Raw genomic sequence first — 14,957 nt, forward strand, 5'->3', positions numbered from 1 at the left:
TATTCCGATGACACATTCCCATCAACTACTGATTTCCAAAATTTCAAAACCTTTGTTTATCTTAGGATAACAAAATGGTTTGTGAGAATTCCAGCATTCTATTCCCCCCTTCCCCAGAAGAGCATCTGTCCTTGGGGAACTTGTATTGAGCTTGCTTCTAGTCTGATTTTCTCATATTTGGAAAGAGTAGCTAGTCTGGAGGAGGGAGGATTGATTAGTCCATCACGTTTTGAAGGCTGAGGTTTCACCTTCTCTGAGTGTTTTTTATTCTGGAAAATTAAGCTTCACCGTATAAGGACACGGCAAGGAAGAAAGTAAAGCTCAAGGGAGGCAGAATTTTCAGAGTTCAGTGTCACGTGGGATTGTGGCTCTCCCTCTGTCCAGGGGTGGTGCTGGGCACTCCCTGAGCACGTGTCCAGCCTATATAACCCGCCCAGTGCACCCGTGACCTGCCTGAGTGTACACGGAACACCTTTTTTTTTTTTTTTTTTTGGCTGCATTGGGTCTTTGTTGCCGCGCGCGGGATTTCTCTAGTTGCAGCGAGCGGGGGCTACTCTTCCTTGCGTTGTGTGGGCTTCTCATTGCAGTGGCTTCTCTTGTTGCAGAGCACTGGCTCTAGGTGCGCGGGCTTAGTAGTTGTGACTCGGGGGCTCAGTAGTTGTGGCGCACGGGCTTAGTTACTCCGTGGCATGTGGGATCTTCCCTGACCAGGGCTTGAACCCGTGTCCCCTGCACTGGCAGGTGGATTCTTAACCACTGCACCACCAGGGAAGTCTGCACACGTGACACACTTGATCACCATTTTTTTATAAAGCTTTTAACTGCCATTGTTTTTATTCTCTAGTCCTTTCCCCCCACAGTAGCACAAATACTGAGGGAAGATCTCTCTCTTTTTTTCTTGGCATTTCAAGTCACTCCGTGGGATTCTTTGTAGGTAATATATCCCTTTTATGCAAAGTGCACAGAGTGATTTTTCCTAATGCCTTCAGTGTTATTCCTTTAGATGCAGGGATGCACTTATTCTAGTTATTCTGTAAGAATCCCATGGACCGTCTCTAGTATTTTGTCTTTGATTCTTGCAAGGGGGAACCTGGTTATAGTGTCCTTACAGGGTCCTTTGATAAGAAAGCATCTGCCACCGTGGCTTCTTTCCTCACTCTTAGTCGCTAGAGTTGTATCACCTCTATAAAGATGCCTCTGACATACCAGCTCCCAGCATCCTACTTCCTCAATACACACATACACATTTTTTTTTTTTTTTTTTTTTTTTTTTTTTTTTGCGGTACGCGGGCCTCTCACTGTTGTGGCCTCTCCCGTTGTGGAGCACAGGCTCCGGATGCGCAGGCTCAGCGGCCATGGCTCAGGGGCCCAGCTGCTCCGCGGCATGTGGGATCTTCCCAGACTGGGGCACGAACCCATGTCCCCTGCATCGGCAGGCGGACTCTCAACCACTGCGCCACCAGGGAAGCCCCACACATACAGTTTTTAGTTTAGATTTTCTCATATTCAGAAAGAAAGGAGCTAGGTTCTCTTTTTTTTTCTTTCTTATTTGTGTTTTCATCTTTAAAACACAGTTATGATGCTCAGGAAGGTGATCTAGGGCATTTTCTATTCCCTTTAAAGTTGCTCAGCTTTTTTAAAGTGACAAATTGTGCTATTTCCCTATTGTAGACATACTCTTAACCCTTTGCTTAATCTTCATCACTAATTTGGTGGAATGGCTGTTTACTCTTCTCAACTACAATTTGGCTTTCCTGAAGTCTCTTTCAAAGTTTTTGTAATTTTTCTATTACTATCTGCTCAGAATCACTGGTGGCTTTGTGTCACTACTGCTGGGCTCATTCAGAGGAACATTTTATTCTAGAGAAAACAAGATTTTTAAAAATTCTGAAAACACCTCTCTTTTCTATTTTTGGAGCTCCCTTTTCATTTTCATTTGGCTGAATTTCCAGCTTTTGTTTCTCTCATGGGTCCAGATCTCTGGAAGCAGATGTTCCCATAATCAGTGCTGACAGTTTCTTCCCACTTTAAAATTTTCTAAGAGTAGATAATATTTAAATAATGGCATAATGAATTTCTAAAATCTCTTTGGGGTCAATAAAGCAGAATAGAATGGCTGAGAGGAAAAATATTGCTTAAAAAGGTAAGGACTAAAAACAGTTCTAAGAATCTGTCTAAACAGATATAATTTTTCCCTTATGTAATACATTTTTTCTCAGTTATCCAATTTTTTCCCAATATATTTTTATCATTCTCATTTAAATCTAGCTAATGTTCTACTTTGCTCGATAAATCAAGTGACAAATACTTGTTGACTTTTAAGTCTCTCTATAATTCATTTTTACTGTCTGCTTCTACAATTTTGAAAATTTCCCCTTTGAATATTCTTTTTTCTTTTTTAAAAATAGCCTCTATTATTACTTTTGGTTTTCCCATTTCTAGGGCAGACTCCATCCCCAAAATGCCATTTTTTCTGAGATCATTTTATAAATTCTTTTCCCTTTCTATGAATTACTGTTCAAAGAAAATTGAATCTGATTGTATTCTTCCCAAGATTAAACCCACTCATTGATTGCATGTCATCTAGCAGAGTATCCCAGCTGGAGAGGCCTGAGTAGGGTGTGGGTGTGCACGTACACACTTGCTGAGCAAGCCTTGGGGTAGCTAGCCCTTTAGGGTGGTCTTTTATTGCTCGGAAAAAGTAATTTATTTATCACAGAGTGCCTTATAAAGGTTAACTTTCTCTATAAGTGCCAAGATATAAAATAGGTTGGGACTCACTGGTGTTAAGACAGAATCCAAGGTCCCTCAAAGACTGACCCTGCTGTTCACTTAGTGAACTGAACATACCCCACTACTCATCACTTCCTGAGTATCCCATGGTTTTCCCAAGCTTTTTTGACATACTTTTGCCAGTATTTAAAATGCATTTCCTTTGTTCCCTTCCTCATGATGTAATATTCTTCATATAAGACCATGTTCTCATGCTCTGAGCAGCCATGCTTGGTGCCCTGACACACAGTTAGCCTCTGCTTATTTTTTTTGTGCTTCTGATTCACTTTATACAGACCATTATCTGCACTTTACTCTTCCATAATTATTTATATGCCTTGCTCACTTATTAGAATGTAAGATCTCCTGGGAAAGGGACCAAGTCTTATTCATTTCTGTATCCTTGTGGGTCTAATACACAGAAGTCTTTCAATAACTGTTTCTTGAATGAATGAATCAAATCAATACAGGATTAGCTATTTAAACATGTTTAAAGCCCTAAAATTAATCACTAACATGCTGGAACTGGACTATACTTTTGGATATGGACAGGTTAATGACCTCAGACAAGAAGAGATTTGGGAGAAATGCTGAATCCAATCAAGCATTTAAATATCTACAAGAAAGAACACAGAATTCTGTTAGGAGCTATGGTTGAAAGAAGTCAGTGTAATGTCAACAAAGCATATGAGTCATGTGGGAAGACATTAAAATGTTTTAAAGGGTTAGTGAGTATAAAACCAACCAGAAAGAGACTCTTAATCGGAGTAAAGTCTTGTGTCTACTCAAATCTAACGTCATGAGTCCTGATGCTGTGGGCGGCTGAATTAATCACATTTGAAGGGTATGGAATGAGATCTCCTCTTACTCCACCAACTATTTCAAAAAGCTCTGAAAATCCATTCGTGGAAAGTGAGAATCCCCTTGGAATTGAGGTCCTGCTTCCCAGCTGAAAATCCCTTAACATATAGCAAACTCAAATTGCTTGAGATGCTTATTTGTTGGAGAAATAAATTTCAATATTTATTTCAACATTGTGGCTCCATCATTTTAAACATGTGGCTTCCAAAGCTTCTATGTTGGTCTGTATCCAACAGGCAGAAACAGGAAGAGCATGGAGAACCACATGTGGAAGTGACGTGGGCGCTAGGCCTGGAAATGGGCATGTCCCTTCTGCTCACATTCCATGATCTGGAGTTCAATGTCATGGGACACCTAACTGCAGGGAGCCTGGAAGATGCAGCCCAGCTGTGTGTTGGAAAAAGAACACACAAATGGCAAAGACCTGGCCAATCTCTGACACAAGCATGTACATTCAAGCTTTGCAGTTGACTGAACTGTATGTAGCAAAGAAAGCTGTTCTCTGAGTACACCATTAACTCTAATCTGGACTTTTGGTTCTTATAATCAAAGAGAGAGGAGAGAAAAAAGAGAGCAAGTGAGTGAGAGAGCGCAAGCTCCTGTTTCCTCCTCTGAGGAAAAATGTGGACAAAACTGAAAGGCTAGTTAGGTATAAAATTTAGAATTAATTTACTTTGTGCCTCATACACCTTAGAAGGAGAGACAAATGCTTTTACTTCTCTCCTACTTTATCTTCATGTTGGCATCCAAGTTATTGGTACTCCCAAATACCTCACTTAGACCAGTTTCAAATATTGCTCCCAGAAAGAACATGAAATTATTCTTTTTTAGTCACTAAAATGCTTAGTATAAAACACACGAAGGGACTTCCCTGGTGGTCCAGTGGTAAAGAATCCGCCTTCCAATGCAAGGGAATGCAGGTTCGATCCCTGGTCAGGGAATTAAGATCCCACATGCCGCGGGGCAACTAAGCCCATGCGCCACAACTACTGAGTTCGCGCGCCTCAACTAGAGCCCATGTGCTGCAAACTACAGAGTCCACGCACCCTGGAGCCCTAGCGCCACAACTAGAGAAGAGAAGACCTGCACGCCACAACTAGAGAGAAGCCCGTGCACCAAAATGAAGAGGCTGCATGCCTCGACGAAGATCCCACGTGCCGCAACCAAGACCTGATGCAGTCAAAACTGAATTAAAAAAAAATAATAATAAATAGATCTTTAAAAAAAATAAAGCACACGAAGATGAGTGTTCTATATATGCCTCTTAGTGTTGGTTACTTGCATGACATTTCTTCAAAGGAATTATAAAATCTGACTTCCATTACATATTTGGTCCAAGAGTATAGCTCTTGAGAATATTGTGTGCCATTTTGCTATCTAAGAGGGATGAACATCTGTTTCATTGTTTGGTCTTACTTTAAAATGCCTCTGTTTCATTGTCTGATCTTACTTAAAATGCTTTAGTGTAACAGTGAGAGTATAAGCTATATACTGGGGATGGCAAGTTAACATTTTAAGGACTTAATGATAAAACATCACTCCAAAAGCAGCCAGGGTCAGTACTTCAATATGTGTTACCTATGTTTGCATCAGAAATCTGCTTAATTTGCATGAGGATAATACAAAAAAAATTTTAATTGGTAAAATAAGTGCTCTTTGGGACTTCACTGTTGTCGCAGTGGTTAAGCCCCGCGTTCCCAATACAGGGGGCCCAGATTCGATCCCTGGTCAGGGAACTAGATCCCACATGCATGCCACAGCTAAGAGTTGGCATGCCACAACTAAGGAGCCCATGTGCCGCAACTAAGACCTCCTGCAACCAAATAAATAAATATATATTTTTAAACAATAAGTGCTGTTCAAGAGATGGGACTGCCTGGGAAAACTCAAGAGATGGGGTTGCTTGGAAGCCAGAAGGGAGCAGTCAACAGTGACCTAAGTCACCCATTACAACGAAGCCCGTTAAGATCTAAGTGAACTTGACAATTAGGAGGTCATGGTTGGCCTTCGAGAGAGCACTTTCAGTGATAATATAGGACAGAAAGCCCAACGACAGAAGCCCAACAGCCACGGCCTGACAGTGGATAGGAGGTGAGAAAGTTACACTGTCAGTCTGGACTATTTTGTAGAAAAGTCTAGATGTGGAGGGAAGAAGTGTGAGAGACAGGGAAGCTCAGTGTATACCGGGTGGGGAAACAGGGTAATTTCTTTTGTTTTGTTTTTAAACTTCTGTGGCTTTATTCATAAACTGAGGAAAAAGTTCCAATGAGAGGAAGAAACTGGAAGAGAGAAGGGAAAAAGAGAAAAAGTTAGGGCGGCGGAAAGAGAATCATTAATGAAGCAGGCCCCTGAATACATGGGAAGGATGGACAGAAAAGCCACAGAAGCCCGGGGACAGAGTGAAGGCCTCCTCTTCTGTCAGGAAGGAGAACATCATGGATAAATACGGACAGTTCCGATGGGAGAGAGACCCTAGGAGCTTGTGGGCACCCATGCCTACTGGCTTTCCTTTTCTTTGCTGTAGAGTCTTAGCGGGAGAGTCTCAGCGCTGGGCGGGCAGAACAGAGGAGGACAAGGGTGCAAGGATCACGTCACCTCTCTGGGCTTCATGTCCTCATTGCTAAAGTGAGAGTAAGGACTCCAAAGGCTCAGGGTAGGGAGCACTCATACTGCAGTTTTAAGGGACCCAGAGAAGGCACAAACTCAGAATGGGTGAGAGGAGGGGGGAGAGGTGGCCGGCGCACGTGCACACGTGTGACCTCATGGGGCTGCCTCAAGGCCAGTTGGTGCAGCACGTTCTTCTCTGCAGCTCAGGGCCGGCTGGAGAGACGAGGGCTCAGCCTACCCCTGGTGGGGCGAGCAGAACAGCTCAGTGTGAGGATTGAGAAGTGTGTGTGTGGCGGGCGTTGCGATAGGGATATTGAATTTAGAATTAAAATGGAAACACACGGACCCTGTCGGAACGCTGTTAGCTGCTATCTCGCTTGGGCTCCTAAATGTTCCCACTAATAACCCACAATAAAACCATTGCCCAGGACCCACATAAAATCCTCACAGCCCATTATTTTTTTGTCACTGCATTTAGGGTGCCGTGAGGATGTGATTTTTTTTTTAATGTTGAGCCTTCTTTTTATTTATTTGTATTTTTGGCTGTGTTGGGTCTTCGTTTCTGTGCGAGGGCTTTTTCTAGTTGTGACAAGCGGGGGCCACTCTTCATCGCAGTGCACGGGCCTCTCACTGTCGCGGCCTCTCTTGTTGTGGAGCACAAGCTCCAGACACGCAGGCTCAGTCATTGTGGCTCACGGGCCTAGTTGCTCCGCGGCATGTGGGATCCTCCCAGACCAGGGCTCGACCCCGTGTCCCCTGCATTAGCAGGCAGACTCTCAACCACTGTGCCACCACGGAAGCTCCTTCTTGAGCAAAGGGCATGCCACACAGCTTGGGGCTGTTGGTAACCAAGAGAACCTGACAGCTCCGACCTGTCTGACCAGGGATGGAGGGAGGTGAGATTATGTCTCCTTCAAGCTAACAGGCATCTGTGTAGAGTGCTTGCTTTAAGGGGTGAGGCTGATGCTTCATAATCCCTGGGCTGCTAATCTGGATCAGAGAGATCGAGATGTTCTGAATAGCTGCCTATATTTACCATTTGTAAATGAATGAAGGAAATGTGATGCACTTGATGGTACCTTGAGATAACCCCCAGCTCTGGGCGCCATCTACAGGGCTGTGGTGTTCGAGCTGAGTGCCTTGGGGATCCCCCAAGGGGTGATTCCATTTGTTAATGGGCGCAGACCTAGATATTGGCAGAGTGACGACCACCTTCATTTAAATAATTTCTAACATACAGTTTCAAGTGGGAACACAGAAAATTAAACCCCCTCTGGGGTGTCGGTGTTCTCTGCTTGTTGGTGCCAACTTTCTGTCAAAACAGGCCACAATTAGTAGCCAATGAAAACTTCCAGGAAATATAAGTGTACAAACCATTTATACCTTATTGCAAATTAGTCAGATTTTTTTTCTATAGTGCAAGGAATGGGAAATTTAAATTTTCATAAGGTGTGAGGACAGAGATATGAGAGATAATGTAATGACATGAGGGCATTTTCCTTGCTATGTGTTTTGTACATATTTGCACAGAATTTCACATCTTATTTGTATGACAAATATTTACTGATTTCTTATGATGTTCCAGAAACTGAACCAGGTCCTTGGATCCCAGGGTGGGCAGGGTATGATCTCTATGCTCTACAAGCATGTGGGGAACACAGTTAATTAAAAAATAAATTGAGCCCAGGTTCAGAGGGTCTACTGAGGCATAGGGAAGAGGGTGTCCTGGGGAAGAATGCTGAAGAACACGTACTTGAAGGGAGGTGACCGTGTCTCATCTGGTGACTGAATAGATGTGGGAGGTGAGGAAGAGTCAAGGAATGTGCCCAAGGTTCTAGCTTGTTTGAAGAATGGTCATTCATATAAATGGAGACAGAGAATAGAAACGGAAGAATTCTCCCCCACCTCTGCCAATGGAACTGCTAACCAACCTTCCAAGTCAATTTGCTTGCACAGTTCTTCATTCAATACTCACTCATTATCTATTGTACAGAGTGCCCATTATGTCAGGAAATGGGCGAGGCCCTGGGGATATCATGACTTTAAAAAATTACAGTTGTGTTAAATGTTTCCAAGGAAAATGCAGTGTGCAATGAAACCATATAAGAGTATATCCTGGGTGCCCTCAACTAGCCTGGGGAGGGTGAGAGGGAAGTGGCTAAATTGGGGAGAGACAGTTAAGCTGAGATCGGAAGGATGTATATAAGTTAGTGAGTCAACAGAGGGAGGAACGGGCTTGGTGAATGTAGGAAAACAGATGTAGCTGGAGATGAGGAAGTGAGGAGGGAAGAAAATATGGCTGTGGATAGTCCCTAGTTAGGTTGAAATATAGGGGTTTGGGGTTGGAGAGACATGACCGTCTGGGTTCCACTTCACCATGAGGTTAGCTGACTTTGGAGCTTGTTCTAGTAAAATGGCTTCTCTAGTCTCCATGGAAAGTTCCCCTCTTGAGTCACTGGTTTGGGTACTTTGGTGTTTATGACATTCTTCTTGAGAGATACTGTCTTCTTTTCAGCTTTGATGAGGTATAATTGACAAAACTGTAATATACTTAAAGTTTGCAACATGGTGATTTGATATATGTATACATCGTGAAAGGATGCCTACCATGGACTTAATTAACACAGTCGTTATGGAGACAGACTGTCTTGCTAACCTGCCCGAGGACTGGAATCCTCTCTGAACCAGAGCACTATAGTTAGAACCCTATTCTGTGCGGCCTGACCTTCCCATGTGTGGGGCTGGCTTAGGTCTCCACCCTGTTGGACCCAACTTTTTGACCGTACGTCTGTCCCCTTGGCCGTATTTTGCATTTGAGTTCACTCTATGGCACATCTATCTTCCAAGTCTCTGTTGCCTCCCTGATGTCTTGTCCAGCAGTCCATAAACTCAAGCTCTTGCTCTAATGTGGTATAGTGGAGGTTTACTCCATCTCCCTATATCTGTTTTTCTTTTTAAAGATTTTTTGATGTGGACCATTTTTAAAGTCTTTATTGAATTTGTTACAATATTGCATCTGTTTTACGTTTTGGCTTTTTGGCCCCGAGGCATGTGGGATCCTAGCTTCCCGGTCAGGGATCTAACCCACACCCCCTGAATTGGAAGGCGAAGTCATAACCACTGGACTGCCAGGGAAGTCCCCATCTCCCTATATCTTGACCTTCAAAATTACTAAAAATCCATCTGATTATGCTAAAGAGATGCAGGACCTCCATTTGTTAAACATAAATATTTGTAAGTTGGATGAAGGTGGTCAAAAGGTACAAACTTCTAGTTATAAGATAAATATAATAAATACTAAGGGTGTAATAACAACATGATTAATATAATTAACACTGCTGTATGTTTTATATGAAAGTTAAGAGAATAAATTCTAAGAGTTCTCATCACAAGGAAAACTTTTTTTCTTTTCTTTTGTTTCTACATGCAATGATGGATGTTCACTAAACTTATTCTGGTAATCATTTCATGATTTATGTAAGTCAAATCATTATGCTGTACACGTTAAACTTATACAGTACTGTATGTCAATTATATCTCAATAAAACTGAAAGAAAAAAATTGTAAATGTACCAAGCATCTCACTAAATTCTGAACATAATCCTAACACTTCATCAAATTTGAGAACCTTGTAATTTTGAAATCCATTTTGAAAAATGAGTTGCTGGGCCAAGAGAATTTACTAATAAAATAAACTTAACTATCATTTAAAAATATTTTTATTATTTTATTTTTGGCCATGAGGTGCGGCTTGCAGGATCTTAGTTCCCCAACCGGGGATCGAATCAGGGCCCCTGGCAGTGAAGGCACTGAGTCCTAACCACTGGACAGCCAGGGAGTTCCCTCAACAATCACTTTTTTTTATTAGATGCTATGTGCAAGGCATTTTCTAGGATCTAGAGTTATATCTGGGAACATAAAGATTCTGACTGCAGAGATTTTGTATTCTAGTAGGAAGGTTAGGTAGTAATTTTGTAGCTGTTTGGCAGAGTTATTGGGACATGCTTCAGGCTCTAAATCTAAGCTGTGGTGAGGAGAGCTGTAACTCACCAGATTGTTACCAAAAGAAATATATACTCTCTGAGAATCAGTAGATTCTTCATGGCTTATTGGACCAGTACTATGACTCCTTTGAAATATTGACTGTGACCACGGGATCATCCTTACCTGGGTCTCATGTATTTCTCCATCCTTGACTCTCACAAATTTCTCCTGTCCCTCCACCCTCGTATGGTCAGGCCACCCAAGATGGCTGTTCGCTTGCTCTCTGTACATCCCCTGCTGGACCAGTCCCTGCTTCACCTACACCCTACCCACACGACTGACCTTCCTTCTTAATCATAGAGCTTAATCAGTAAATGCCGGTGTACTTGCCCCCAACCCCTGTTAGTAATTGTTCTAATCTTTAAATCAAAATGTCTCCACTATGTTAGTTTGTCAAAGGGGTGGTGAGGGGAGTGCTTTTCTGCTGTTTGCCCTGGTAACCAATTAGTCAACCTGATAGTGGGGTGTCGCTCCAGGTCCCTTTCTGCTTCAGACGTGTAAGATCCCCCATTCATTAAACCATTGATGTCTCTGTTGCTGACTCTGGGCTCTTTCTTCTGTCTTGAGGCTGGGCCTCAAGGGGTCAGATGGTTGTATAAAGAGCTATTTTGAGATTTTTCCATGTAAAATGTTGAACCCACATCTGGGGAGTTCATTTCCTTTTCAAAAACTAATGCTTAGGATTTTCGATGTACATTTCTCCTGCCAATCAACATATACAGCCCAGGCTGGCCTTTGTGAGCCTGACAGACATCCCATTCGCAGTTTGCAACCTAATATCAGAAGAAGTAGTGCTAGCAACAGCTCCTCTGAAAAAGCCTGGCAACATTTATACAGGTTAATACTATTTTTCAGTATTTTTTGCCTCCCCTCTACACTTCCTTGAATTAAAAATGTTCTTTTTAGTAAATCTGACAAGGCACTAACAAGCCCACAAGTTCATTTCAGCAGTAGATGGCTCACACACAAGATGTTGACTTTTTTTTATGGTTATTTTTTATTTCATTTTTTAACATCTTTATTGGAGTATAATTGCTTTACAATGGTGTGTTAGGTGCTGCTGTATAACAAAGTGAATCAGCTATGCATATACATATATCCCCATATCCCCTCCCTCTGCGTCTCCCTCCCACCCTCCTTACCCCACCCCTCTAGGTGGTCACAAAGCACCGAGCTGATCTCCCTGTGCTATGCAGCTGCTTCCCGCTAGCTATCTATTTTACCTTTGGTAGTACATATATGTCCATGCCACTCTCTCGCTTTGTCACACCTTACCCTTCCCCCTCCCCGTGTCCTCAAGTCCGTTCTCTATGTTGACATGTTTTTACGACTACAGGTTCCAAATAGCCTGGTCCCACAAAAGTGTTCACAGAGATTGATAGATTTTAAAAAAGGAAATAAAAAATGAAATATATATAGATAGGCTTTTTCATTAGAATGAATGATGAAAAGTATTGACCCTACCTAGCAGTACTATTGCTTTTGTGAGCTTTTTATTTCATTGTCTTTGACCTGAAATCATAGTCTTTATAGGAAATTGCTAAAGAGGCTGAAAGGTAACTAAGAAGATGGGTGGCTGGAAATAAATGTTTCCTCAAGCATTTATTACCCTTCAGAAATGTCCATCAGCTGAAATGTTACGCCCATAGAACCACTTAAGCAGCGCAGAGGAGAGAAGCGGGTAGTTATTAATTTTTAAGGCTGGCTGACAGCTTTCAGTCCAAGAAAGGCTTAACTTTGCATTTTGAATAAGGCAGAGATTTTCATTAGTTAGAATAGAAATCGAAATGATAAATGATATATTGTCTGCCAAAATACTGTGACATTACATTATCTACTTGCAGTTACCTTTCAGAAGAAGCTTTCCAGAAGCATACTTAGATAAATTGGAAGGCTACCAGTATTATTTTCTTATTTTATGTTTAAATTTTGGAAACATAATTCAAAGGACACATCTTCTCGACTGTGGGTTGGAAAGGGCGGTTCATTGTTGCACCCAAAACCTAAGTGTTGGCACAAATTGTACTAGTCTATGAGATCATTGCAATTGGTTTCAGACATTTCTTTTTGCTCACATCTGCCTTCTGAAGACTCTAGAACAATTTAATTAAAATTACACTCTGATTCCTACTGCTTTCAATAAAAAATATAAAATTACCCTCACTTGAGAACTATCAGACTAAAAGATTTGTGATTGCTTTCTACTGTCATCTTGCTCCCTGCCGATTATCATGTCAGGCTGGTCTAGGGCATGTTTACTTTGTTTTGAGCACCCAAGACCCTTTTGGCTCTAAGTATTATTTGAATTGATGGTAACATAATTACTTTATACAGATGTCTCTTGGTAACTTAAGGTAGGGCCCTAATAACAAACAGTACAATTAAACCATTAATAGAATAGGCTGCTAGCAGGTGCTTCAATGCTGGTTTGATGGGCATTAGAATGGCTGATTCAGAGTTTTCTATAGAGAAACTTAAGCTAGTTAAAGACTCTAAAATCAATAAAACTACGATATCTGCCAGTAGCAATATGATCCATATACACTGACATTATTTCTCTTAAAAAGGCTGATAGAAGGTCAAAAATCTTTTACCCAATTTGGATGAGCCTTTTATTTTGCATGACATTTTGTATTTCCAAGTTTTGCTTAAAGTCACAAGCTTCAAGGAAAAGCCCTTTATATATTTATTCTACTAGATAAAAGAAGATTATTGATTAATCTACCTGTCCTCACACAATAAAATGGGGATGAGACATTAACATCATTTGAGAACCTCTAATCAGTTCGGTGAGGAGAAGAAACAGGATCATTTTGGTACCTACTCAAAAGTACTTTATAAGGTATTCAGCTGGGATTTATCAATCAGTGTATCATTTTGGGGGAAGAATTTATTCAGCACCAATTCTAATAATTCTTTTCGTTTTCAATTACAGTTAAAATTTTTCTTGCTCAACCGGTTGTTTTTTGGCTGTCAGGCTGTCTTAGCTGTGAGTTGGAAGCATGCTGCTGATTTTCTGTACATTAACTTTGTCAAATTGTGGAGCTACTAAATGGAACACCTGAAAATGTACTTTTTGAAGTTAACCTCATAGTCAAAAGTATTGTCATTACAACAGCACTTTTGAAATGTCAGAAACTTTCCAGCTCATCTAGCATTAAAAACCAAACCAAAACAAAACAAAGCCCCAAGCAAGCACAAAAGAGATGATGTGGTACGTTTGCGTGTTTTCACTGCCTGATGAGTTTAATCTCAAGGTCTAATATTTCTTCCAGTTGGTTAAATAAATCCTCATTGTTAACTGGATTCCAGTTCATACACCATGCACTGTACCTATTTGGTGGCAAGCACTCATCAGACCCTTTTTGAGTTGTGTTCTAGAAAGAAGTCGTAATGGCTAGCTAGACACTTATCCTCATATTTTTAAGAGTCAACTTTGCAACCCAGAGAGTATCTGTAGTGGTATAACCAAATCCCTGGGATGGTTGGGTATGATCTGTTTATCTAATAATTTATTTTTTTAAATTAAAATTTTCTTTGGTATTACATGAACCCATAATGGAGTGGTGCCGAGAAGTGCCTTAGACATTAGCAGGTGCTCCATAAATGCCACTCGTTAACCTATGTTGCTAAATCTCTACCCACATAACTTTGGGTAATATGTCTTTTTTGTGTGTGTGTGTGTGTGTTCTGCTAAAATGTGACCACTTAGCTTTTTATCATTCCATTAATTCTTTTTCAGCATCTCTTTTTTTTTTTTACATCTTGCATTGAAGGTTGTCATTTTTAGTTTTCTCAGAGTATTTTATGTAGTTTATGTATGTGTAGTTCTTGGTAGACTGTTATTATATTGATGTTATTGCTATTAGTCAGATTTCAAAATTCTGCAGCCAGCATACTTACAATTAGTGATGGATAAAACAACCCCAATTTTCTACTCTGAGAAACGTTTAGGTCTCTGATGAAAAGTTACTAAAATGAAACAACAGCCATCTGTAAGTGTCCCTGTCTCTGAGCATCCTCCCACATGACTTGGATTGAGAGTTTCAATACTTAGTGCCATCTTGTTTGTGTGCAGTATAGTTTGTAAATGTTTGATTGTAACTTTACTATGCTGATTTTCATCATTTAAAATTCCAAATATAAAAGATTTCATGGTCCTGTAATGATTAGTTTTGGAAGCTATATCTCAGATAAAATAAACCCACAGGTAGGTAGAATAATACTTACAGGTGTCCTCTTCTTCCATGAAAATACTGATCACATAACAGGCATACACAAAACCAACCAACTGCAAAGGAGAAAAAAATATCTTAAAAATCTAGGACAGATGTCCATAATTAAAAAGCCTATGTAACCAATAGACAAAGAATACACAGTATTATCGTCTATGAATTTGTAATAGAAAAAAATCTTAAATGCTATTTAAATGTTTTAAAATAATAGCTATGATTTTAAAGAACCTTTTCATTTCTACTTAGGTTTAATAGCTTTCTAAAGTAGTACACAGAAATGGGAAAAAAATTGCAGATATTTCACTTAGATTTTGATTTGGGATTTACAGTTCTTATATTGCAAAATCACCACAGGTTATTCAGAACATCTATTTCTAAGTTTTGACTATTTGTAGAGCAATTTGTAGCAACTCTCATTATTACTACAACTATTTTAAT

At 40.6% G+C, this 14,957-nt stretch overlaps 1 protein-coding gene across 1 annotated transcript in view; it reads right to left on the reverse strand.

Annotated features, from left to right (window-relative positions):
* Window positions 1–14,957, reverse strand: part of NKAIN3 (sodium/potassium transporting ATPase interacting 3) — a gene marked incomplete at both ends in the record, with an annotated part of 522,360 nt that overhangs the window by 8,795 nt on the left and 498,608 nt on the right. Inside the window, one exon of the mRNA XM_082601112.1 lies at window positions 14,515–14,575. Coding sequence (XP_082457238.1) covers window positions 14,515–14,575 — 61 coding nt within the window. The remainder of the gene's footprint in view (window positions 1–14,514; window positions 14,576–14,957) is intronic.

This window comes from Mesoplodon mirus (assembly GCF_964341445.2).
Source record: "Mesoplodon mirus genome assembly, chromosome: 16".
Classification (NCBI taxonomy): Eukaryota; Metazoa; Chordata; class Mammalia; order Artiodactyla; family Ziphiidae; genus Mesoplodon; species Mesoplodon mirus.